Raw genomic sequence first — 24,820 nt, forward strand, 5'->3', positions numbered from 1 at the left:
GAAGGCAGCCAAGTGGTGTTTGTCAGATCATGAGACGTCCCGAAAATGGGTCTATTCACGAAAAGGTCTGTAGCGTCCGAACGGTTTGGCCTACTAAATTATTATGACCACTCTATGGAAAGGGGAGACTCGCACGAACGTGATGGTGTCACGAGACTCGTCTGAAGGTAACCCATACAAACGAATGGAAGTATGGAGGTAGTAAATGTGTTATTCAATACGTTTCTATGGGCTATAGTAGTAAAGGCCAAATTCAATATTTTATCAAATCATTTTTCAATATTTTATTTTAAACCTAAAGTGGTCCTCATATTCTTAATCAAATAGCTAAATGATCTGTGGTATGACCACCCCCAACGGCTTAGACTTTTAAATAAAAAATAAAAAACCAGTTTCCAAGGCTGGGATCGAACACACAACCTTCTGATCCAGAGTCCACCACCACCTCCATCCACCTCCGTCCACAATGCTATAGTAAAACCCAAGCTTTGAAGGCATTTCCCAACGTCCTCAGGACATGGATAGATGTCCAATTTCAACGTCAATCTTGAACAACCTGGCTGAATTATCACCATATAGAGCATGAGTCCAGAGCAATTTAACAAATATATGTATTTTTGTTGTGCTAAGATTGAATAAATAAGCACATGACTGTGCTCGTTGTAAACCATACAATGACTCTGAAACAGAGATGAAAACGAAAGCTTAAAATGTAATTATAAATTGCATGCTGTGATGCTCTGCACAATGTTCTTTTTAGCCAATATTACATCATAATGTCCCAATTAACATGAGCCCTCTGTGCATATATTTACTTTAAATAGAACTGTCCTCATCGCTCAGGGCTGGATGGGTATGGCCTCGCTCAGGGTCCTTACTGCCCTTGTGTCATATGCCTCAGTCCCCAACTTCCACCTCCAGGGGGCAGTGTGCATGTGTGCATCTGGGCGTGGGTGTGCGTGTGTGCGTGGGTGTGCGTGTGCGTGCGTGGGTGTCTTATTTGATATGGTAAAGAGTGCCTTAGATTCCATTGTAGCCTACGGGGCAGCAGCACCTGTGAAAATCAACCACTTTGGGGAAAAAAGTGACATTAATATGATCGTGCCTGAAGAGAGCTAGGGTAAAAATAGATAGACAGTGTTAGTTTGATGAACTGAGACTGGAGGCTTCTATCCTGGCTTAACCCCACGCCTGTCGAGGTGCGCCATGCATCAGGGCTGATGTGTTTATCAGGATTAGGCATACTCTATGAGAGTGTATAGAGATAGCCTACACTCAGTGTTGTTTACTGCAAAGCTGGCATAACATTACATTTACATTTTAGTCATTTAGCAGACGCTCTTATCCAGAGCGACTTACAGGAGCAATTAGGGTTAAGTGCCTTGCTCAAGGGCACATTAACGTCATTTAGCAGACGCTCTTAGCCAGAGCGACTCACAAATTGGTGCGTTCACCCTATAGCCAGTGGGATAACCACTTTACAATTGGGGGGTAGAAGGATTCCTTTATCCTATCCCAGGTATTCCTTAAAGAGGTGGGGTTTCAAATAACAAGGCAAGGGCATCAGTGAGACAGCTAGCTGCGGCCTGTGGAACAGACAACAGGGCTAATTTTAGTTAGATTACCTGAGAGGGTAAGGTCAATGCCTCTGTGGATAAAAGCATGATAGCTGGGGGTCCACATAACAATGTTCATGAAGGGTAGTAGTTGACAGTGGCTACACGTACATAAATAGGGATGGAGAGAGAGTGATAGAGAGAGGGATGAGGGAGGGATGGAGAGAGGGTACAGAGAAGGATGGAATCAGTTCAAATGGAGTCAAGTTTGCCTTTAGGAGACACACTGGACATCAGACAGATAGACGGACAGACAGATAGAGCAGGGCAGGGACAGGCAGGGCAACCCCAGCCTTAAACAGAGCAGCATATGTCTATAAGGCTAGAAATAGCCCAGAAACAGCCCTCCACCCAGATGCTGCAAATCAGACGGCCTGCCACACTTTGGGCGGCAAGGCTTCAGCAGGGGCACTCATCTTTTGGACAGGGACACAGATGGTATCCAAATGTGTGCACGCGCATACACCTATACAAAAGTAGGCACACACACACACAATAAATAAAAAGGACACAGAATTATTCAGTGATCCCATGATGTTTAACTCACATGGGAAATAAGTGTAATATTTATTGCAGCAACTGCTTCTCTCCATTTCTAATGCAACATTTAGATAATACTGTACTTTAGCTATAGAGAGAAACTCTGCATGGTGGGAAACTGCTTGCACCAAGTCAACGGGGTGGTTATTCCAACCTGGTCTCAGAGCATTTTGTATTATTCTGTAAGTAAATCTGAGACGCTCCATTTAGTATGATATGTTACATTTGGTATGGTTACAGAAGACAGATGGTTATTTCAGGCAAAAACTAAAGTAGGGTGGTTGGTCGTGGTGGGTGGGTCGGAGTATAAAGCAAACGTCCAGTAACACAAAGGTTGTGAATTCGAATTTCATCAACTACTTACTACTTTTTACCTACTTTGCAGCTACTTAGCACGTTAGCTAACCCTTCCCTTAACCCATTAAGCTAGCCCTTCCCCTAACCTTAACCCTGTAACCTAACTCCTAAACTTAACCCTAACCCCTAACCTATTGTACTTTTGCAAATTCGTAACATATAACACGTTTTGCAAATTCGTAAGATATTGTACGTTTAGCATTTTCATACCATATAATACAAATTGTAATTCGTAACATATCAAACAATAGGTGATGGACATCCACAAATTAATATATACAGTGGCTTGCGAAAGTATTCACCCCCCCAGCTCCTTCGAGTTGGATGGGTTCCGCTGGTGTACAGCAATCTTTGAATCATACCACAGATTCTCAATTGAATTGAGGTCTGGGCTTTGAGTAAGCCATTCCAAGACCTTTCAATGTTTCCCCTTAAACCACTCAAGTGTTGATTTAGCAGTATGCTTAGGGTCATTGTAAAGGCCAAATGTCTTCTGATAGTGATGTTTGCGTGACAGATGGACATTACAGAATTTGCTCTCCAACTACATTCTCCACACTAAGAAAAAGAAAACCTTGGCACAGGAAACAGTCAAAATACCGCAATGCACCAAAACAACATCAAAGGATTTATTTTGACTCAGTACTTTCAGGATCCCTTTTTATCAACCAGGCATCTTTTAAAGGAATTGCGAATGTTGTAATATAAAAAATTCATGAGGCAACTGACATGTTCAAATTTTGAATCCTTTTTATAGCAGCCCCTCCAGGAGTCTGTGCCTACTGCATGGCTGAATAGAACATCAAGTGGTTTCCCCCTGACTACACAGATTTGTCAGGGAACTTTATAAATAGCTCTGCAGGCAGGAAAGGCAGGCTTACAGGCAGACAGGCACGTGTTCCCACCCAATGTAGGTGAAGAGATTCAGCCTGCTGCAGAGCAGAGAGAAAACTGGAAAACACAGCTCTGCTTTCCACTGCAGAGAATGATTGATTGATTGAATACTTTATTGTCCCTTTAGGGGAAACTTGTCTGGCAACATACAGCATTTCCTGGCAAACATACACAAAATCAAAATCACAGGACATACAACACTTCACTTATAGACAACACATATCACAAGACATACTTTGAACATATACAGTGGGGAAAAAAGTATTTAGTCAGCCACCAATTGTGCAAGTTCTCCCACTTAAAAAGATGAGAGAGGCCTGTAATTTTTATCATAGGTACACGTCAACTATGACAGACAAATTGAGAAATAAAATCCAGAAAATCACATTGTAGGATTTTTAATGAATTTATTTGCAAATTATGGTGGAAAATAAGTATTTGGTCACCTACAAACAAGCAAGATTTCAGGCTCTCACAGACCTGTAACTTCTTCTTTAAGAGGCTCCTCTGTCCTCCACTCGTTACCTGTATTAATGGCACCTGTTTGAACTTGTTATCAGTGTAAAAGACACCTGTCCACAACCTCAAACAGTCACACTCCAAACTCCACTATGGCCAAGACCAAAGAGCTGTCAAAGGACACCAGAAACAAAATTGTAGACCTGCACCAGGCTGGGAAGACTGAATCTGCAATAGGTAAGCAGCTTGGTTTGAAGAAATCAACTGTGGGAGCAATTATTAGGAAATGGAAGACATACAAGACCACTGATAATCTCCCTCGATCTGGGGCTCCACGCAAGATCTCACCCCGTGGGGTCAAAATGATCACAAGAACGGTGAGCAAAAATCCCAGAACCACACGGGGGGACCTAGTGAATGACCTGCAGAGAGCTGGGACCAAAGTAACAAAACCTACCATCGTAACACACTTCGCCGCCAGGGACTCAAATCCTGCAGTGCAGACGTGTCCCCCTGCTTAAGCCAGTATATGTCCAGGCCCGTCTGAAGTTTGCTAGAGTGCATTTGGATGATCCAGAAGAGGATTGGGAGAATGTCATATGGTCAGATGAAACCAAAATATAACTTTTTGGTAAAAACGCAACTCGTCGTGTTTGGAGGACAAAGAATGCTGAGTTGCATCCAAAGAACACCATACCTACTGTGAAGCATGGGGGTGGAAACATCATGCTTTGGGGCTGTTTTTCTGCAAAGGAACCAGGACGACTGATCCGCGTAAAGGAAAGAATGAATGGGGCCATGTATCGTGAGATTTTGAGTGAAAACCTCCTTCCATCAGCAAGGGCATTGAAGATGAAACGTGGCTGGGTCTTTCAGCATGACAATGATCCCAAACACACCACCCGGGCAACGAAGGAGTGGCTTCGTAAGAAGCATTTCAAGGTCCTGGAGTGGCCTAGCCAGTCTCCAGATCTCAACCCCATAGAAAATCTTTGGAGGGAGTTGAAAGTCCGTGTTGCCCAGCGATAGCCCCAAAACATCACTGCTCTAGAGGAGATCTGCATGGAGGAATGGGCCAAAATACCAGCAACAGTGTGTGAAAACCTTGTGAAGACTTACAGAAAATGTTTGACCTGTGTCATTGCCAACAAAGGGTATACAACAAAGTATTGAGAAACTTTTGTTATTGACCAAATACTTATTTTCCACCATAATTTGCAAATAAATTCATTAAAAATGAATGAATGTGATTTTCTGGATATTTTTTTCTCATTTTGTCTGTCATAGTTGACATGTACCTATGATGAAAATTACAGGCCTCTCTCATCTTTTTAAGTGGGAGAACTTGCACAATTGGTGGCTAACTAAATACTTTTTTTCCCCACTGTAGATGAATACTGTAAGTTTGGGGTTATGGTGCGGCAGTGCATAAATGCCGTCTTATGGGTTCCTGACCAATTCTGCAATTTTGAGTTTTTTTTTACGCTGATCTTCTTCTTATTTTTGTACATAATGTTTCTGCCATCCTATGACCGAAAACAGCTTCTGGACATCAGAACAGCGATCACTAACCTCGATTAGGATGAAGATTTCTGAAAAGTCTGCGCATGTACAAAAATATTGACATTTACAAACTTGCCGCACACCTTACATAAGCATGTTTCCCATTATAAATCAGATCTGTCGTAAAACTGTGAACAAGCATTAAAACTCTGCCTGGAAAACGCCTCCATTCACCCTTTATGGTGACGATAACGCTGTATTTGCTGTATAATTTGGAAAAATTGGCATTAGGCCACAGCATGCAAAAGACTAAATGTTGTTCAATATTTAGCTCATCAATAGATTATAGGGTTTATATGTTCTGCCTTTGTATAAACTCTGAGATGAAATAGGCAACTATATCGCACTCCTATTGCACAGCAATACTGTATCCTTCCCATACTGTCAAAAATTTTACAAAAGCTACTGGTCTATTTACTGTGTTGGCAGAATGTTTTAATCTTCAGCAGTAATTTATGCTGTATCTGTAAAAGGACTGTCAGTTTCTGAAAGAGAAAACGTAACGTTATGATGCTAACTACTGTTCCCTGAAGGAGGGAAACGAGGTACAACATACTATGGGGAGTCGCATTATGCAACTTCCGTTGAAGGACCTACTATCACGCCGGACAAGGCCAATGAAATCCGTGTCCTTGCTGGAAGCCCCTCCTTCCACAGGTGATAAGTGTGAGGCTTGCGCTGCTTATTGACTTTCCCCTGTCCCAGCAGTAAGCACACTGTGTGCCATACTGGGAGCAGTGACATCCAAGTGATAAAGCCTCACAAAAGTGTATGGTGAGGCCCAACTCGCTGCAGCACAAATATCTCTTATAGTCAACCCTTTAAACAACGCCCAAAATGCTACCAGAACCCTGGTGGAGTGGGTGCATACACCGCTAGGTAACTCTTGCCCCTCGCTGCTATATGCCAGGGAGATAGAATCCATAATCCAGTGGGAGCGACGCTGCTTAGAGAGCACCCTGCCGCAAGCTGGATTAGCAAAACAGACAAAAGTTGGTCACATAACAGGATATCCCTGGTCCATTCAATATACGTGCATAAAGCTCGCACCGGACACAGGGTATGTAACCTCTGTTGCGCTTCAAAAGCTAAAGGAAGAGGCGAAAAGGGAAATACCTCAAAACCTAAGGACTTGTAGGACATAGCCATGTCTTTCGGGGCGAAGGCCGCATTTGGACGCAATGTCACCTTAGAGTCGCCCGAGGCAAACTGAGTAAAGGAAGGGTGTACGGATAACGCGTGGAGGTCCCCAACACGTTTAGCCGAGGCCAAAGCAATGAGCAGGGAGGTTTTGTAGGAGAGGATCTTCAGATCCACTGACTCCAGAGGCTCAAAGGGGGCCACACACAGTGCCTCCAACGCCAAGTCCCATGTGGGAGCAATAGGTTTAGAGACCGGTCTGAGACGACATACACCATTCAGGAACCGCACCACAAGGGCTGAGCCCCTGGTGAGGCTCTGTCAATTCCCACTTCACACACTGAGATAGCAGCCATGTACACTTTTAAAGTGGAAAATGCTTGAAAAGCTCCTGTAGGAACATAAGGATGTCCCTCACAGAGCACTGAAAAAGAAAAAGTGTGTTATCTTGGCACCAGAGTTCAAATGTTTGCCATTTATACGCATACAGCCCTCTTGTGGAGGGTGCCCTTGCTGTCTGAATGGTAGCAATAAGATTCGGAGGCATCTGTGTACTGCTCCCCAGCAATATGGAGCAAGACATGGTTAGGAGGGAGAGAGGCAGTCTCTCCCCATCTGTTGATGCGCGCCACCACTGACATAGTCGGTTCTGACCAGCACAAACCGGCCCGACAAAAGCAGGGGGAAGCGCCTGAGCACCAGATAAACCGTTAGGCGCTCTGGGTAATTGACATGCAGTACTCTCTGCACCAGTGTCCGTCCCTCCCCGAATCGAGTTGCTTTCGTACAGAGCACCCCATCCTCGGGAGGAAGAGTCTGTCATGATCACCTTGCGGGATTAAACTCAGCTCATGGGAGCTCCCTGACAATAACAGAGTGTCTCACCATTGGGCCATGGCCCGTATGCCTGACAGGGACCCCCGAAGTGACCGGCTTAGGCTGCGAGATGCGTCCAGGTTAGTGGCTAGCACTCAGCGCAGGAAGGGCTGCATCAACAATAGCCCCACGGGAACGACTTCCATCACAGAAGCCATCATCCCCAGTAGGTGTAGGCACTTACGAAAACGCACTGTGACCCAGCCGAAATTTGGCTAAGCGTAGCCGGAACCCAGACACCCTCCACAGTGATAGAAACGCGCGATACGCTAGTAAGTCTAGCTCGAGACTAGCTCGACACCCAGAAACGGAATGCGCTGAGATGTAGTCAGACAGCTCTTTTTCTGGTTTCTTATAAAGTCTAGAGACTGAATACAGGACAATAGCATGGATGTGTGTAGCACTGCTTGCCTCCTCAACTCTGCCACCACCAGCCAATTGGCTATAATAGAGTTTGCAGACTCTGAGGTGCTTGCTGAGGGCACGTAGGTCTAGATTGAGACTCAAAGTCCCGTCCCTTATCGGAACCAGGAAATACCAGCTGTACCAGCCATCCTGGATCTTTGACATAGGAACCACTCAGATTGCCTGCTTCTGGAGATGGGAGGATATTTCCTCACTCAAAACGGGCGGTGAGGCCTCAGAAACAGTCGAAGTGATGAGTCTGATGACGTTGCAGAAGAGAGGGGTATGCACAACAAATTGTAGCCTGTATCCTGATGTCACTGTTCGCATGATCCAGAGCGACACTGCGCACAGGCGCCATTGGTCGGGCAGGACACCACCCTGTGGACTGGGAGAGATTGGTTCTTCTTCCATTTCCAACTCTCTTGACAACCGTGTGTCTGAACGTGGAGAAGGGACACTTTTCATCGAACTCACGTGCGGGAGACAACACTTTTTACACCCATGAACTGTGTGTTAATGAAACTGTATGCTAATGTACCAAGGTTCGCCTAAAGCCCAGCCCACTCTGGGTACATGGGCTCTGGCAATCAGTGACGTACCGATTGGCAGTGCCACTTGTGGGTACTGTTGTCACAACGAGCCTACTCGGTTTAGGCGATAAGATGCGTTCCGGTAACCGGCTGGCCCCCAGTGCTGGACCGCACGCATTAAAAATAGACCCAGGGAAAAAACTTTATCATGGAGGTTACCCTACCGAACAGTCATAGGTACTGGCGACAAAGGGCCTTGTAACCTAGCTGGGAATGGGACAGACAGCAAAAAAGAACTGACCCCTTCTGTGGTAACAGACAGGGGCGATTCATAATTGAATATAATTCCCAGGAATTAAAAGCTAGAGCTTGAGCTAGAGACAGACAGCTCATTTGGGGACTCATACGAACCACAGAGATTGAGTGTGGGATAATAGCGTGGTCGTGTCGAACCCTGCTTGTTCCCTCGACTCCGCTACAAACAACTAATTGCATACAGCCCATAACCTGTACAACTAGACACCTCATTTGGACTAGTGAGCTACTAGCAGGAATCAGCAATGAATCGCTGTAATGAGCCACCTATGGGGAGGGCCACCCCTCGTGGACAGTGACCCAACTTATCACTCTCACCCTGGGGAGATTGATGTACCCCTTGAACCCTGTGAACACCGTGGAACATGGGGCAACAGAGGGGGCAACATTAAACATGGACAAGCTTCCAACATACAGTATGCTTCTGTGAGACTTTATAGCCTGCATTAAGCCTGGCCCTTTTACGGGCACAGGGGACTCTGGCAATGGCTGACGTAGTACTCCATTTGCAAAACGTGGGGGCACTGTTGTCACAGTAATGTTTTTGCGGCGGGGCGCACTGGTCACTCAGACCCGAGCCAAGGCCCCTCGCTCCAGGGCTTACCCCAGCCGAATGCTCGGGGGGCTGCTTCCTCATCAGAGGTACACGCAAACCCAGCTTCCTCCAACTCCAGGAATTTAAAATAGGAATGGGGTTGCCATAACACCAAGGGAAAGCTAATAAGATAAGCATGTTAGCCGACGTTAACCAGGAGGCTAGCTAGCCTCATTGACCGCAGCATGGTCCATTTAGAATAACCAAGCGACTTAACGCTACGTACTGTATACTAACCAAGAGAGCTACCCCAGCAACTCCACCATGGGGTGCCAGGAATAGCTAGTATTAGCATGCTATGCAGCTCTTGTTTAGCTAGCCTGGTCTCGAAAGTCCACGTATGACCAGATCATCGAAGTGAGATCAGACCTTCATCTACAAGTCTGGGAACAGAGGCAAGCGGTGCTTGACCGAGGCAGACAAAGGCGGCTGGAGGTACCCACCGAACCTGGTCGCCCTCTCTCTTCGAGTAGCCTCCTGTAAACGGCGACAGAGTGCACAGGAGCCGGGTTGGGCAAGTGGCCAAAGTCAATACTTCGTAGAACCACCTTTTGCAGCAATTACAGCTGCAAGTCTCTTGGGGTATGTCTCTATAAGCTTGGCCCATCTAGCCACCTTGATTTTGCCCATTCCTCAAGGCAAAACTGCTCCAGCTCCTTCAAGTTGGATGGGTTCCGCTGTTGTACAGCAATCTTTAAGTCATACCACAGATTCTCAATTGGATTGAGGTCTGGGCTTTGACTAGGCCATTCCAAGACATTTAGATGTTTCCCCTTAAACCACTCAAGTGTTGCTTTAGCAGTATGGTTAGGGTCATTGTCCTGCTGGAAGGTGAACTTCCGTCCCAGTCTCAAATCTCTGGAAGACTGAAACAGGTTTCCCTCAAGAATTTCCCTGTATTTAGCACCATCCATCATTCCTTCAATTCTGACCAGTTTCCCAGTCCCTGCCGATGAAAAACATCCCCACAGCATGATGCTGCCACCACCATGCTTCACTGTGGGGATGGTGTTCTCAGGGTGATGAGAGGTATTGGGTTTGCACCAGACATAGCATTTTCCTTGATGGCCAAAAAGCTAAATTTTAGTCTCATCTGACCCGAGTACCTTCTTCCATATGTTTGGGGAGTCTCCCATATGCCTTTTGGCGAACACCAAACGTGTTTACTTATTTGTTTCTTTAAGCAATGGCTTTTTTCTGGCCACTCTTCCGGAAAGCCCAGCTCTGTGGAGTCTTAAAGTGGTCCTATGGACAGATACTCCAATCTTCACTGTGGAGCTTTGCAGCTCCTTCAGGGTTATCTTTGGTCTCTTTGTTGCCTCTCTGATTAATGCCCTCCTTGCCTGGTCCGTGAGTTTTGGTGGGCGGCCCTCTCTTGGCAGGTTTGTTGTGGTGCCATATTCTTTCCATTTTTTAATAATAGATTTAATGGTGCTCCGTGGGATGTTCAAAGTTTCTGATATTTTTTTATAACCCAATCCTGATCTGTACTTCTCCACAACTTTGTCCCTGACCTGTTTGGAGAGCTCCTTGGTCTTCATGGTGCCACTTGCTTGGTGGTGCCCCTTGCTTAGTGGTGTTGCAGACTCTGAGGCCTTTCAGAACAGGTGTATATATACTGAGATCATGTGACACTTAGATTGCACACAGGTGGACTTTATTTCACTAATTATGTGACTTCTGACGGTAATTGGTTGCACCAGATCTTATTTAGGGGCTTCATAGCAAAGGGGGTGCATACATATGCACGCACCACTTTTCCGTTATTTATTGTTTTAGAATTTTTTGAAACAAGTAATTTTTTTCATTTCACTTCACCAATGTGGACTATGTTGTGTATGTCCATTACATGAAATCCAAATAAAAATATATTTAAATTACAGGTTGTAATGCAAAAGAATAGGAAAAACGCCAAGGGGGATGAATACTTTTGCAAGGCACTGTAGATCATGAGTATCTTTCAGAGAAATGCTATACCCGCTTGACTGAGTGTATGATGTCTACCCCGAACCGGGCTTAGCCATCGTCGTCTCAGTCATCTTCTTAGCCATCTTACTCATTGCACCAGCAAATTGAAGAATAACTAATTGTTCGTGATTAGAAAACTTATGAGAACAAGTACAAACTTCAGGCATTATTGTAGATCCAACGGAGTGCGACTCCCCATAATATTTGTACCAAATATGACTGACTGAAAGGGAACAATGGCAAATTGTTGTGAACCTGTCAGCAGAACGTTTGAAAACAATGTTTTGCATCGACTTTTCCACCAAACTAAAAAAATGCAATTACGCTACTTACAGTAGTTACAGTTATATTTCTTGTGTTTTTGTTCTACTTGACTTTTTTTAATCATTTGTTTTATAGTACTACTGATATTCATTACTGCATTGTTGGGAAAGAGCAAGCACTTGTGCACGTGACAATAAAAACGTGAAACTTGAAACTTGGCTTACTTCAATGTAAAAGATCAGCTGCTAAATTCGACTGCATACCGGTATTATAAACCGCATTGCCTATGATATTGCAAAACTTGAAATACATATAGCTTATCTCTTTATGGCTCTGTGCAGACCAGTCAAGTTCTTCCACACCGATCTCGACAAACCATTTCTGTATGGACCTCGCTTTGTGGGCATCAGTCATGCTGAAACAGGAAAGGGCCTTCCCCAAACTGTTGCCAAAAAGTTGGAAGCCAGAATCGTCTAGAATGTCATTGTATGCTGTAGCTTTACGATTTCCCTTCACTGGAACTAAGGGGCCTAGCCCGAACCATGAAAAACAGCCCCAGACCATTAATCCTCCTCCACCAAACTTTACAGTTAGCACTATGCATTAGGGCAGGTAGCGTTCTCCTGGCATACGCCAAACCCAGATTTGTCCGTTGGACTACCAGATGATGAAATGTGATTCATCACACCAGCGAACTCATTTCCACTGCTCCAGAGTCCAATGTCGGCGAGCTCGGCCATGGAAACCCATTTCATGAAGCTCCCGACGAACAGTTCTTGTGCTGATGTTGCTTCCAGAGGCAGTTTGGAACTCGGTAGTGGGTTTTGCAACTGAGGACAGATGATTTTTACACGCTACATGCTTCTGAGCTTGGCAGTCCCATTCTGTGAGCTTGTGTGGCCTACCACTTCGCGTCTGAGCCGTTGTTGGTCCTAGACTTTTCCACTTCACAATAACAGCGCTTACAGTTGACCGGGTCAGCTCTAGCAGGGCAGAAATTTGACGAATTGACTTGTTGAAAAGGTGGCATCCTATGACGGTGCCACGTTGAAAGTCACTGAGCTCTTCAGTAATGCCATTCTACTGCCAATTTTTGTCTATGGAGATTGCATGGCTGTGTGATCGATTTTTTGCACCTGTCAGCAACAGGTGTGGCTGAAAATGGCAAATCCACTAATTTGAAGGAGTGTCCACATACATTTGTATATATAGTGTATGTCTAATTTCAAGATTCATATGTCTAATTATTTTAGATTCTAAAAATAAAACACATAGATTTACGCATCTTCTCACTAATGGCAAATGGTTGCATTTTTCTTAATATGTTTTCCAGTTTTTAGTTCTTTATGAATAAGCTTTTCATCATATCCTCCATTTACACAAACTACTTACTTGCCAGCTTGCAATACAACATTTCAACCACCAGCAGATGTGCGTACCCATGGTCTAAAGATTGTGATTAAGAGAGCACATTCTGGCGTAGATGGTGGATTGAACACACAGCGGTGCGAATCACCTCAAGATAAAAAAGAAATATTCAATATCAGCAAGTTAGACTAAATATTAGCACTTCACATACTCGTGGGTAATAACATTCAATCTCGATAATAACACAAAACAAATCATAAGTCTAGAGAAATGTATCGACAAATATTACAACAACATGCAACACAAGCAACAGGAACTTAAAAAGGAGAACAACTTTCTGAGAGAAGCCTTACTATACACGCAGACTAGATCGATGAGAGAAAATCTAGTACTTATGGGTATCCAAGAAAAAGAAGGAGAGATTACCGAAAAAATTGTGAAGGACTTCTTTCTTACAGCGCTTCAACTCCCACTCGATGCTGTCGATAAAATCCAACTTGAACGTGTACACCGTTTCGGACAAAGAGGACAGAGATATGAGCATCCAATCGTTGCCAAATTTGCTTTCTTTAAGGATAAAGTAATGGTTAAAAGCCTAGGTAAAAGACTTGCTGGCACGAAAATAGGCATGAATGATCAGTTCCCGAGGGAGATTGCAGAACGGCGCAAAGTTCTGTACCCAATCTTCAAGGAAAATAGATTAAAAGGGAAGCGTGTTGCTCTCGTAGTCGATAAACTGTATGTTGACAACCAAATGTTCCGTGACGCAAAGACTACTCCATGGCTATTCTGAAAGTTCTAATAGAGGAGTCAAATAATGAAACACCCAATACTAGCGATGGTAGGGATTGTAATAATAAAGCACATTTATAGTATTTATAGTATTTAATAAAGGGATAACACTGTTTTACAAGAAAGGATAACAAGCAAAATAATACATATTAAAATATAACTAATTAGAACACAAGTACTCAATCAACATAGAGGAGATAAAAACATAGCAAACAGAAGACATAGAAGGCACATTATGTGTGGATGTATTGTGAATGAAGGTGTGGTGTGCTTTTTTGTGTTTGGAAAAGTGTGGCGTTAAGTGAGTGAGAAAGGAAATGGTTGCATATCCCAGAACCAACGTGTGTTTGTGAGCAGGTGTTGTGTGAGAGAGCTTTAAATTTTGTGCAGATGAAGGATATACATTTTTTTTTAAAGTATACATTTAATCTATTTTTTATTGTCTATCGTGATGGAACGGTCCCCAACTCTATATCCTAGACACCCACCTGAGCGACCCATAACTCAAAGAGATGTCCCCATCTGTTTTATGGCCCTGCTGTAAGTTGCCTATATGCATCCAAAACAGAAAGATAAATGTGGTCAGAGACCTACTAGAGCAGCACCGCCCCCTCAAGATTCTGAGCCTGCCTGGCAGGGTTGGTCCTACAAAGCCAGAGCCCCCTGATGGGAGAGTAGAATATACAAGGACATTCTCAAAGCTGCTAATGAGAACCTTGATGACCTTGTACATAGCCGGTGGGGATTCCGGTGGGGTACCCCCACCCAGGTAGTGGCAGTGCTGGCAACACTGGCTGCAGTAACCCATGGGGAGGGGGTCACACTCTGACAATCAGAGAGGGGGCATATTATTGTGGCCCTGGTGGCACAAAATAATCAATGGTCTGACTGCACAGAGATGCTTGGGGAAAATGGTTACAACGGGGGACCAGAGAGTTTGTGTCTCAGGGGAAGAGGGTGGATCTGATCTCCATCAACTAGGACTTGACATTGGTTAATCAAATCTCAAATTGTTGTACATTTTTGCTCAATCTTGCATGCTTTCTCAAACAGCTGTAACTGTATATGCATTCGTAAATCAGGTCCTTTCTTGAGTTGGGCTCTGGGATGTAACAACCGTTGAGCATCTGAGCTTATGGTTGATTGTGGAGGAAAGGGGTTGAGTGTGTTAGAGTATGTGCATGTGTGTGTGTGTGTGTATCCCACATCTGTTGCAAGGGGGTAAGGATGTTAGGGAGAATATAGGATGAACCACAATAATTGTTTGCTAAAAAATGGCAATCCGGGCCATAGGTAACAATCCTTCGCATTAACTGCCAACATTATTACGCATATAAATTGATAATGATGGAAATTAAGATATGCAAGATATTTAAATAGACATATATTTTTAATAGCTATATATATATTGAGGTGAGAGCATTGGAAATGCTTTTGGCGGTTGACCTGCTTCTGTTTTGTGGGTGGCACTGTGTGCTGTTTTCGAAGGATGGGTCCTGGCCTCTCGGGGGGGCCTAGGGATCTGGGGGGACGGGGGTGGTATTACGATCACTGGGATGACAACCCAACTTGGGATGGGGAGGGGCTTTAGCGGCGGGAATAGTGGAGAACAATTGGAAGGTTACTATCATGGTATCAAATATCATGGTACAGCTATATGGACACTCAATCACTATGTTCTTTTTTATTGGTAAATTTACAAACATATATTATGATAAATAGATTTGAAACTTGTATCTCATTATGGTACAGTTGAAGTCTGAAGTTTACATACACCTTAGCCAAATACATTTAAACTCAATTTTTGAAAATTCCTGAAATTTAATCCTAGTAAAAATTCCCTGTTTTAGGTCAGTTAGGATCACCACTTTATTTTAAGAATGTGAAATGTCCGAATAATAGTAGAGAGAATTATTTATTTCAGCTTTTATTTCTTTCATCACATTCCCAGTGGGTGAGAAGTTTTCATACACTCAATTAGTATTTGGTAGCATTGCCTTTAAATTGTTTAACTTGTGTCAAACGTTTCGGGTAGCCTTCCACAAGCTTCCCACAATAAGTTGAGTGAATTTTGGCCCATTCCTCCTGACAGAGCTGGTGTAACTGAGTCAGGTTTGTAGGCCTCCTTGCTCGCACAGTTCTGCCCAGAAATGTTCTATAGGTTTGAGGTCAGGGCTTTGTGATGGACACTCCAATACCTTGACTTTGTTGTCCTTAAGCCATTTTGACACAACTTTGGAAGTATGCTTGGGGTCATTGTCCATTTGGAAGACCCATTTGTGACCAAGCTTTAACTTCCTGACTGATGTCTTGAGATGTTGCTTCAATATATCCACATAATTTTCCTTCTTCATGATTCTATCTATTTTGTGAAGTGCACCAGTCCCTCCTGCAGCAAAGCACCCCCACAGCATGATGCTGCCACCCCCGTGCTTCACGGTTGGGATGGTGTTCTTCGGCTTGCAAGCGTCCCCCTTTTTCCCCAGACATAATGATGGTCATTATGGCCAAACAGTTCTATTTTTGTTTCATCAGACCAGAGGACATTTCTCCAAAAAGTACGATCTTTGTGCACATGTGCAGTTGCAAACCATAGTCTGTCTTTTTTTATGTCGGTTTTGGAGCAGTGGCTTCTTCCTTGCTGAGCGGCCTTTCAGGTTATGTCGATATAGGACTTGTTTTACTGTGGATATAGATACCTTTGTACCTGTTTCCTCCAGCATCTTCACAAGGTCCTTTGCTGTTGTTCTGGGATTGATTTGCACTTTTCGCACCAAAGTACATTCATCTCTAGGAGACAGAACGCGTCTCCATCCTGAGCGGCATGATGGCTGCGTGGTCCCATGGTTTTTATACTTGCATACTATTGTTTGTACAGATGAACGCGATACCGTCAGGCATTTGGAAATTGCTCCCAAGGATGAACCAGACTTGTGGAGGTCTACAATATTCTTTCTGAGGTCTTGGCTGATTTCTTTTGATTTTCCCATGATGTCAAGCAAAGAGGCACTGAGTTTGAAGGTAGGCCTTATTATACATCCACAGGTACACCTCCAATTGACTCAAATGTTGTCAATTAGCCTATTAGAAGCTTCTAAAACCATGACAATTTTCCAAGCTGTTTAAAGGCACAGTCAACTCAGTGTATGTAAACGTCTAACCCACTGGAATTGTGATCCAGTGAATTATAAGTGAAATAATCTGTCTGTAAACAATTGTTGGAAAAATGACTTGTGTCATGCACAACGTAGATGTCCTAACCGACTTGCCAAAACTATAGTTTGTTAACAAGACATTTGTGGAGTGGTTGAAAAATGAGTTTTAATGACTCCAACCTAAGTGTATGTAAACTTCTGACTTCAACTGTATGTGGTACGTACACAAGGTTTATAAATGAGGCCTCTGAAAAACTGTAATATTCTATGTTTCTCGGAGTGTCTAGTTTGAGAAACAGACACCTCACAGGTCCTCAACTGGCAGCTTCATTAAATAGTACCCACAAAACACCAGTCTCAACATCAGAGTTGCAAAGAAAAAGTCCAGTGTCTCTGTTATTTTGCCCATCTTAATCTTTTATTTTTATTGGCCAGTCTGAGATATGGCTTTTTCCTTACAACTCTGCCTAGGTCAGCATACCGAAGTCGCCTCTTCTCTGTTGACGTTGAGACTGATGTTTTGCGGGTACTGTTTATTGAAGCTGCCAGTTGAGGACCTGTGAGGCATCTGTTTCTCAAACTAGACACTCTAATGTATTTGTCCTCTTGCTCAATTGTGCACCGGGGCCTCCCACTCCTCTTTCTATTCTGGTTAGAGCCAGTTTGCTCTGTTCTGTGAAGGGAGTAGTACACAGCATTGTACGAGATCTTCAGTTTCTTGGCAATTTCTCGCATGGAATATCCTTCATTTCTCAGAACAAGAATAGACTGACGAGTTTCAGAAGAAAGTTATTTGATTCCGGCCATTTTGAGCCTGTAATCGAACCCACAATTGCTGATGCTCCAGATTCTCAACTAGTCTCAAGAAGGCCAGTTGTATTGCTTCTTTAATCAGCACAACAGTTTTCAGCTGTGCTAACATAATTGCAAAAGGGTTTTCTAATGATCAATTAGCCTTTTAAAATGATGAACTTGGATTAGCAAACACAACGTGCCATTGGAACACAGGACTGATGGTTGCTGATAATGGGCCTCTGTAAGCCTATGTAGATATTCCATTAAAAATCAGCCGTTTCCAGCTACAATAGCAATTTACAACATTAACAATGTCTATTTTGATGTTATTTTAATGGACAAAATAATTTATTTTCTTTCGAAAATAAGGAAATGTCTAAGTGACCCCAAACTTTTGAACGGTATTGTATATGTACATATCTACCGTACCTCAATTACCTCGTAAGCCGGCACATCAACTCCGAACTGGTACCCTGTGTATATACTCAAGTTATCGTTACTCATCATGCATTTATTCCTCGTGTTATTATTATTTGTATGTTTTTCTCTCTGCATTGTTGGAAAGGGCCTGTAACTGAGCATTTCACACAACTGTTCTTTATGAAGCATGTGACAAATAAACTGTTATTTGATTTGAATTTTGATTTTGATTTATGTGTTCAGGAATCTGTTGCTGGTTGGAATTAATGACTTGCATCCCCGGTTTGATGTAATGTTTGTGTGTTCTGTGAATGTGTGTATTTCTTGCCTGCAGTTGTGTTCTTGAATGCCTGACATTAGTCCAGCCATGGCTGTGCCATCTGCAAATTTGATGGTGTGGCTTTGTGTAATTTGTGTACAATGTGAAGAAGACTGGTGAAATGACACGTCCTTGCGGTACACCTGTGTTGTTGGGTATGGAAGGGGAAAGGTTAGAGTTCACCCTCACTGTTTGACTGCGGTTATTCAGGAAGCTGTCGACCCATCTGATGATGGAGCTGTTGACTTCCATGTCCATGAGTTTCTGCAACAGGTGATGTGGTTGAATGGTGTTGAATGCTGAAGAGAAGTCCAGGCATATGATTTTGGTATGTCCAGCTGCTGGTGCAGGATGTTCAGGAGGAATAATAAATAGAGTGTCCTCCATGCTCCGCCCTGCTTTGTAGGTGAATTGAAGGGGTCCAACAGCTGTTCTGTGTATGATAAAACAATTATCTCTATTGACGTGAGGGCAACAGGTATATAATTGTTGAGGACTTTCGGTCTAGGGATCTTAGGGAATTCTCACAGCTGATTTCCATAATGATCTGATCTGGTGATAGTCAAGGGACATTTTGAGAGCTTGTGACTATAAGGTTCTATCTGCATTTTTGTCCAAATTGAGTTATTGACATAGTCTTGTTCTGTTCAATGTTCTCTACCTACAGTGCCTTCAGAAAATATTCACACCCCTTGACTTTTTCTACATTTTGTTGTGTTACAGCCTGAATTTAACACACACACACACACTCACACACACCAAGCAGTCTGATAAACCCACTCTTCCTAGATGGAATCTATGAGTGGAATCTTAAGAGTGCATGATGAGAAAGCCCATTAAAGTGATTTTTGCATGCAATTATCCCAATTACAGCAGACGCCAAAACAATCCTCCATAATGCCTCCTCCAACACCCACCAATGTTTCTCTCTAGAGGAAGTGTTAGTTTAGATGGATGCTGAAAAACAATAATAATAGTCAATTTTAGCATACACTTTTATCCAAAGTGACCTAGAATTAACTCATATATTCAGTATGTATGGTAGCACATGCAAGAATCAAACCAACAACCTCAGTGTTTCTATCAGCGCCATTCTCCATCCAACTAAACCATCTTAACCAACAATGTATATTGTTTTGGAATATAGTGGCCTGGCTTATTGAAAAATGAAAAGCTTTTGGGATCCAAGCAGTTTGTTGATATTGAAGTGGGACTGCAGGTGGCATCTGGCTTTAGGGTAATGATCACCAAAGGAAGTAATAATTACACTAACTACAGTGGGGAAAAAAAGTATTTAGTCAGCCACCAATTGTGCAAGTTCTCCCACTTAAAAAGATGAGAGAGGCCTGTAATGTTCATCATAGGTACACGTCAACTATGACAGACACATTGAGAAAAAAAAATCCAGAAAATCACATTGTAGGATTTTTTATGAATTTATTTGCAAATTATGGTGGAAAATAAGTATTTGGTCACCTACAAACAAGCAAGATTTCTGGCTCTCACAGACCTGTAACTTCTTCTTTAAGAGGCTCCTCTGTCCTCCACTCGTTACCTGTATTAATGGCACCTGTTTGAACTTGTTATCAGTATAAAAGACACCTGTCCACAACCTCAAACAGTCACACTCCAAACTCCACTATGGCCAAGACCAAAGAGCTGTCAAAGGACACCAGAAACAAAATTGTAGACCTGCACCAGGCTGGGAAGACTGAATCTGCAATAGGTAAGCAGCTTGGTTTGAAGAAATCAACTGTGGGAGCAATTATTAGGAAATGGAAGACATACAAGACCACTGATAATCTCCCTCGATCTGGGGCTCCACGCAAGATCTCACCCCGTGGGGTCAAAATGATCACAAGAACGGTGAGCAAAAATCCCAGAACCACACGGGGGGACCTAGTGAATGACCTGCAGAGAGCTGGGACCAAAGTAACAAAGCCTACCATCAGAAACCCACTACGCCGCCAGGGACTCAAATCCTGCAGTGCAGACGTATCCCCCTGCTTAAGCCAGTACATGTCCAGGCCCGTCTGAAGTTTGCTAGAGTGAATTTGGATGATCCAGAAGAGGATTGGGAGAATGTCATATGGTCAGATGAAACCAAAATATAACTTTTTGGTAAAAACTCAACTTGTCGTGTTTGGAGGACAAAGAATGCTGAGTTGCATCCAAAGAACACCATACCTACTGTGAAGCATGGGGGTGGAAACATCATGCTTTGGGGCTGTTTTTCTGCATAGGGACCAGGACGACTGATCCGTGTAAAGGAAATAATGAATGGGGCCATGTATCGTGAGATTTTGAGTGAAAACCTCCTTCCATCAGCAAGGGTATTGAAGATGAAACGTGGCTGGGTCTTTCAGCATGACAATGATCCCAAACACACCGCCCGGGCAACGAAGGAGTGGCTTCGTAAGAAGCATTTCAAGGTCCTGGAGTGGCCTAGCCAGTCTCCAGATCTTAACCCCATAGAAAATCTTTGGAGGGAGTTGAAAGTCCGTGTTGCCCAGCGACAGCCCCAAAACATCACTGCTCTAGAGGAGATCTGCATGGAGGAATGGGCCAAAATACCAGCAACAGTGTGTGAAAACCTTGTGAAGACTTACAGAAAACGTTTGACCTGTGTCATTGCCAACAAAGGGTATATAACAAAGTATTGAGAAACTTTTGTTATTGACCAAATACTTATTTTCCACCATCATTTGCAAATAAATTCATTAAAAATCCTACAATGTGATTTTCTGGATTATTTTTTCTCATTTTGTCTGTCATAGTTGACGTGTACCTATGATGAAAATTACAGGCCTCTCTCATCTTTTTAAGTGGGAGAACTTGCACAATTGGTGGCTGACTAAATACTTTTTTTCCCCACTGTACCCTGTTGTTCATCAGTATAAAAAGACCAGACTATTTCTTTCCAACAATCCCTCTCTCTTTATGTGCCAGCAGAGAAATACAGCAAACACCAGTGCTCTTAGAGTAGTCCTTGGATTACAGAAGCTTAACTGACCATTCCAACAATACCAAGAGGCAAAGTAACAGTAAGTACTCTAACAGTTTACCCACTAGCGGGATGGAGATCATGTCACTGATGTAACTAACTACAGATTGGGGAACTCATTCCACTCATTCCATTCTGGCATACTGAGCACTCACAGCAGTGCTTGGTGTGTTTGGTGTGTGTGTTATCAGGGGGAATAGGTGCATGGTAGAGAGGCTCGTGGCTCACAATCCAGATTGGATGTTCTCTGGTTACTAGCTGATGGGTATTCATGTTGGCTGCTCCACATGGAGCTACACCTGCTTTCTATGTCTATCTGGTGAATCTCTTTAGAGCAATGACTCTAATCAGACCCATCAGTATGTCTGTCTGTCTGATCTATCTAATCCTACAGCAGCTGGCCAATAGGTCATGATATTAAACATTACTGTTTGATAAGTAAGGTAGGACAATACTGGCCATTTAATTCATTTGATGATTACATCAACAACCGGTGTGCATGATACACCATAGAAATAAACATTGAACAGATTGATTGTGTGTTATGTAGTGTGAGTGAGTAAGCAGAAATATGTTGAAGGCAAATAACCATGTGTCATCAGGTCGGTGCAGATTAAACAAATGTGAAGTGATGTTTTAGTAAACTTCATGACGCACATCCTGAAACAGTGCTCTCCCACTTCCAACATTTGAGCACCTGGATCCAAACATTTCATTTTGCAGTCATTGGACGGGTCAATACATTGATCCACAGGCCGTGGCCTTGCTCATGACTGACCCATCAGCATACTGAATATAGGTAGGAGGTTTAGATCTGAGCACTTTCCTAGAAAACTATGTTTAGAGCTGTAGGTGTACATGTTCGTTAGCTAAAAAGTAGCTGTGAAGATGAATTTCTACATCAGAGGACAGTCTAAATTTGATATAATTTATTTTGATGTCATGTGATCAATAATCAGGAGAGGTACTTTCTTATATGCTTCTATTCAATTATCCCATTCATGTGAGTAGAACCATGAAGACCAGACTAGGCTGCCTGTCCAATAAGTCTGACTCCTACCCTGACTTCACTGAGTTCCTGCCCCCTGACCAGGACAGGGCCACCAGATGCCTAAAGTAAGACATTTTAATCAGATTACATGGTGCCAGTCGCTTCCATTGATATAGAATGTAGGTATTATTACTCACAATGCTAGAAATATGTAATATATAAAGGATTACCCGATAGATGGTGTAGACTCTTTTAGAGCAACCTCTAAAACTGTTAATGTGTGTGTGTTGAATTGCCTTGAACTGCATGCATGGTTGCATACACATTTGAAAACATGTCACTGTATCTCTCTGTCTTTTCTTTAAGGCTGTCAAAAGATGAAGTCGTTCCATGGGCAGATTCCTTCGATGTTCTTCTGTCGCACAAGTGTAAGTCCCTTTTTATTTACAAGTAACAGTTGATCCTTCTCTTTAGAGTTAGATATGAGAAATTGAAGCAAAATATGGAGGAAACAATATTTTAACTTTTATCAACCAACCCCCCCAAAAAACTGTGTCCATGCCATTGTTAGGGAACTGTTAGAAGCAAACCAGGCAACTATACAGATTACATTTTTTCCTCAGTCCCATTCTATATCCCTTCTGTTCCCTTTGAAAACATGATTGCCTCTCTATTTCCTTTCACAAGATGATTGTCTTTCTGTTTTCTATCTGAGGATGGCTCCCCACATCAGTCCATTTCTCTCCCCCTAAACCCTTCTTATGTAAGATCCCCTGTCTGTCTGGTTATTGATGTGTGACTCATTGTGTGACTCCTCAACACACAATGAGTCACACTCTTGGTTGTGACCTCCTTTGTGGATTACACAATAACGCACGGAGGAGATGGCTGCAGTTTTACGGGTTCCTAACCAATTGCACTATTGTGTGTGTTTTTTCGCGTTATTTTTTCTTTAACGAGTCGGACGCGAAGGATTTACTTCAGACACCCGACAAGGCCCAAATCCCCGTCATTCGCAGGAGAAAGAGACTGAGATATCGGGGACGTAGGTCGGGGTGCCTTATAAGGATCCGACGGCGAGTGTGTAATCTGCCTCTACCATCAGTCCTATTAGATAACATACAATCATTGGATAACAAAATAGACGCGCTACGATCACGAATATCCTACCAACGAGACATTAATATGCTTCACCGAGTCGTGGCTGAACGACGACATGGATAACATACAGCTGGCGAGGTTTACGCTGCATCGGCAAGATAGAACAGTCGCCTCCGGTAAGACAAGGGGTGGCGGTCTGTGTATATTTGTAAACAACAGCTGGTGCATGAAATCTAATATTAAGGAAGTCTCGAGGTTTGCTCGCCTGAGGTAGAGTATCTCACTATAAGCTGTAGACCAAACTATTTACCAAGAGAGTTTTCATCTATATTTTTCGTAGCTGTCTATTTACCACCACAAATCGATGCTGGCACTAAGACCGCACTCAATGAGCTGTATAAGGCCATAAGCAAACAGGAAAACGCTCATCCACAGGTGGCACTCCTAGTGGCCGGGGACTTTAATGCAGGGAAACTTAAATCCATTTTACCTCATTTCTACCAGCATGTTAAATGTGCAACCAGAGGAAAAAAAACTATTGACCACCATTTCTCCACACACAGAGACGCGTACAAAGCTCTCCCTCGCCCTCCATTTGGCAAATCTGACCATAATTATATCCTCCTGATTCCTGCTTACAAGCAAAAACTAAAGCAGGAAGCACCAGTGACTCGGTCAATAAAGAAGTGGTGACGCAGATGCTAAGCTAGACTGGAATATGTTCCGGGATTCTTCCGATGGCATTGAGGAGTACACCACATCAGTCACTGACTTAATCAATAAGTGCATCGATGACGTCCAGAAGCCATGGATTACAGGCAACATCCGCACTGAGCTTAAGCGTAGAGCTGCCGCTTTCAAGGAGTGGGACTGTAACCCGGAACCTTACAAGAAATCCCGCTATGCCCGTCACACAGGCAAAGCGTCAATACAGGACTAAGATGGAATCGTACTACACCGGCTCCGACACTCGTCGGATGTGACAGGGCTTGCAAACTATTACAGACTACAAAGGGAAGCACAGCCGCGAGCTGCCCAGTGACACAAGCCTACCAGATGAGCTAAATAACTTCTATGCTCGATTCGAGGCAAGCAACACTGAAGCATGCATGAGAGCATCAGCTGTTCCGGACGACTGTGTGATCATGCTCTCCGTAGCCGATGTGAGTAAGACCATTTAACAGGTCAACATTCACAAGGCCACAAGGCCAGACGGATTAACAGGACGTGTACTCCGAGCATGCGCTGACCAACTTGCAAGTGACTTCACTGACATTTTCAACCTGTCCCTGACTGAGTCTATAATACCAACATGTTTCAAACAGACCACCATAGTCCCTGTGCCCAAGA

General features: G+C 43.3%; 1 protein-coding gene across 3 annotated transcripts in view; it reads left to right on the plus strand.

Annotated features, from left to right (window-relative positions):
* The window catches only part of LOC123481938 (regulator of G-protein signaling 8-like), a 39,023-nt gene that overhangs the window by 1,610 nt on the left and 12,593 nt on the right, over positions 1 to 24,820 (plus strand). Inside the window, exons 2-4 of one of the 3 annotated variants that reach the window (XM_045207661.1) lie at positions 21,324 to 21,418; positions 22,390 to 22,494; positions 22,736 to 22,797. In XM_045207661.1, the coding sequence (XP_045063596.1) occupies positions 22,394 to 22,494; positions 22,736 to 22,797 (163 nt within the window). In that variant the 5' untranslated portion in view covers positions 21,324 to 21,418; positions 22,390 to 22,393. The remainder of the gene's footprint in view (positions 1 to 21,323; positions 21,419 to 22,389; positions 22,495 to 22,735; positions 22,798 to 24,820) is intronic. The other 2 variants (XM_045207660.1, XM_045207659.1) reach the window with 2 other exon arrangements.

The sequence above is a fragment of the Coregonus clupeaformis genome, chromosome 26, assembly GCF_020615455.1.
Source record: "Coregonus clupeaformis isolate EN_2021a chromosome 26, ASM2061545v1, whole genome shotgun sequence".
In the NCBI taxonomy this organism is placed as follows: domain Eukaryota; kingdom Metazoa; phylum Chordata; class Actinopteri; order Salmoniformes; family Salmonidae; genus Coregonus; species Coregonus clupeaformis.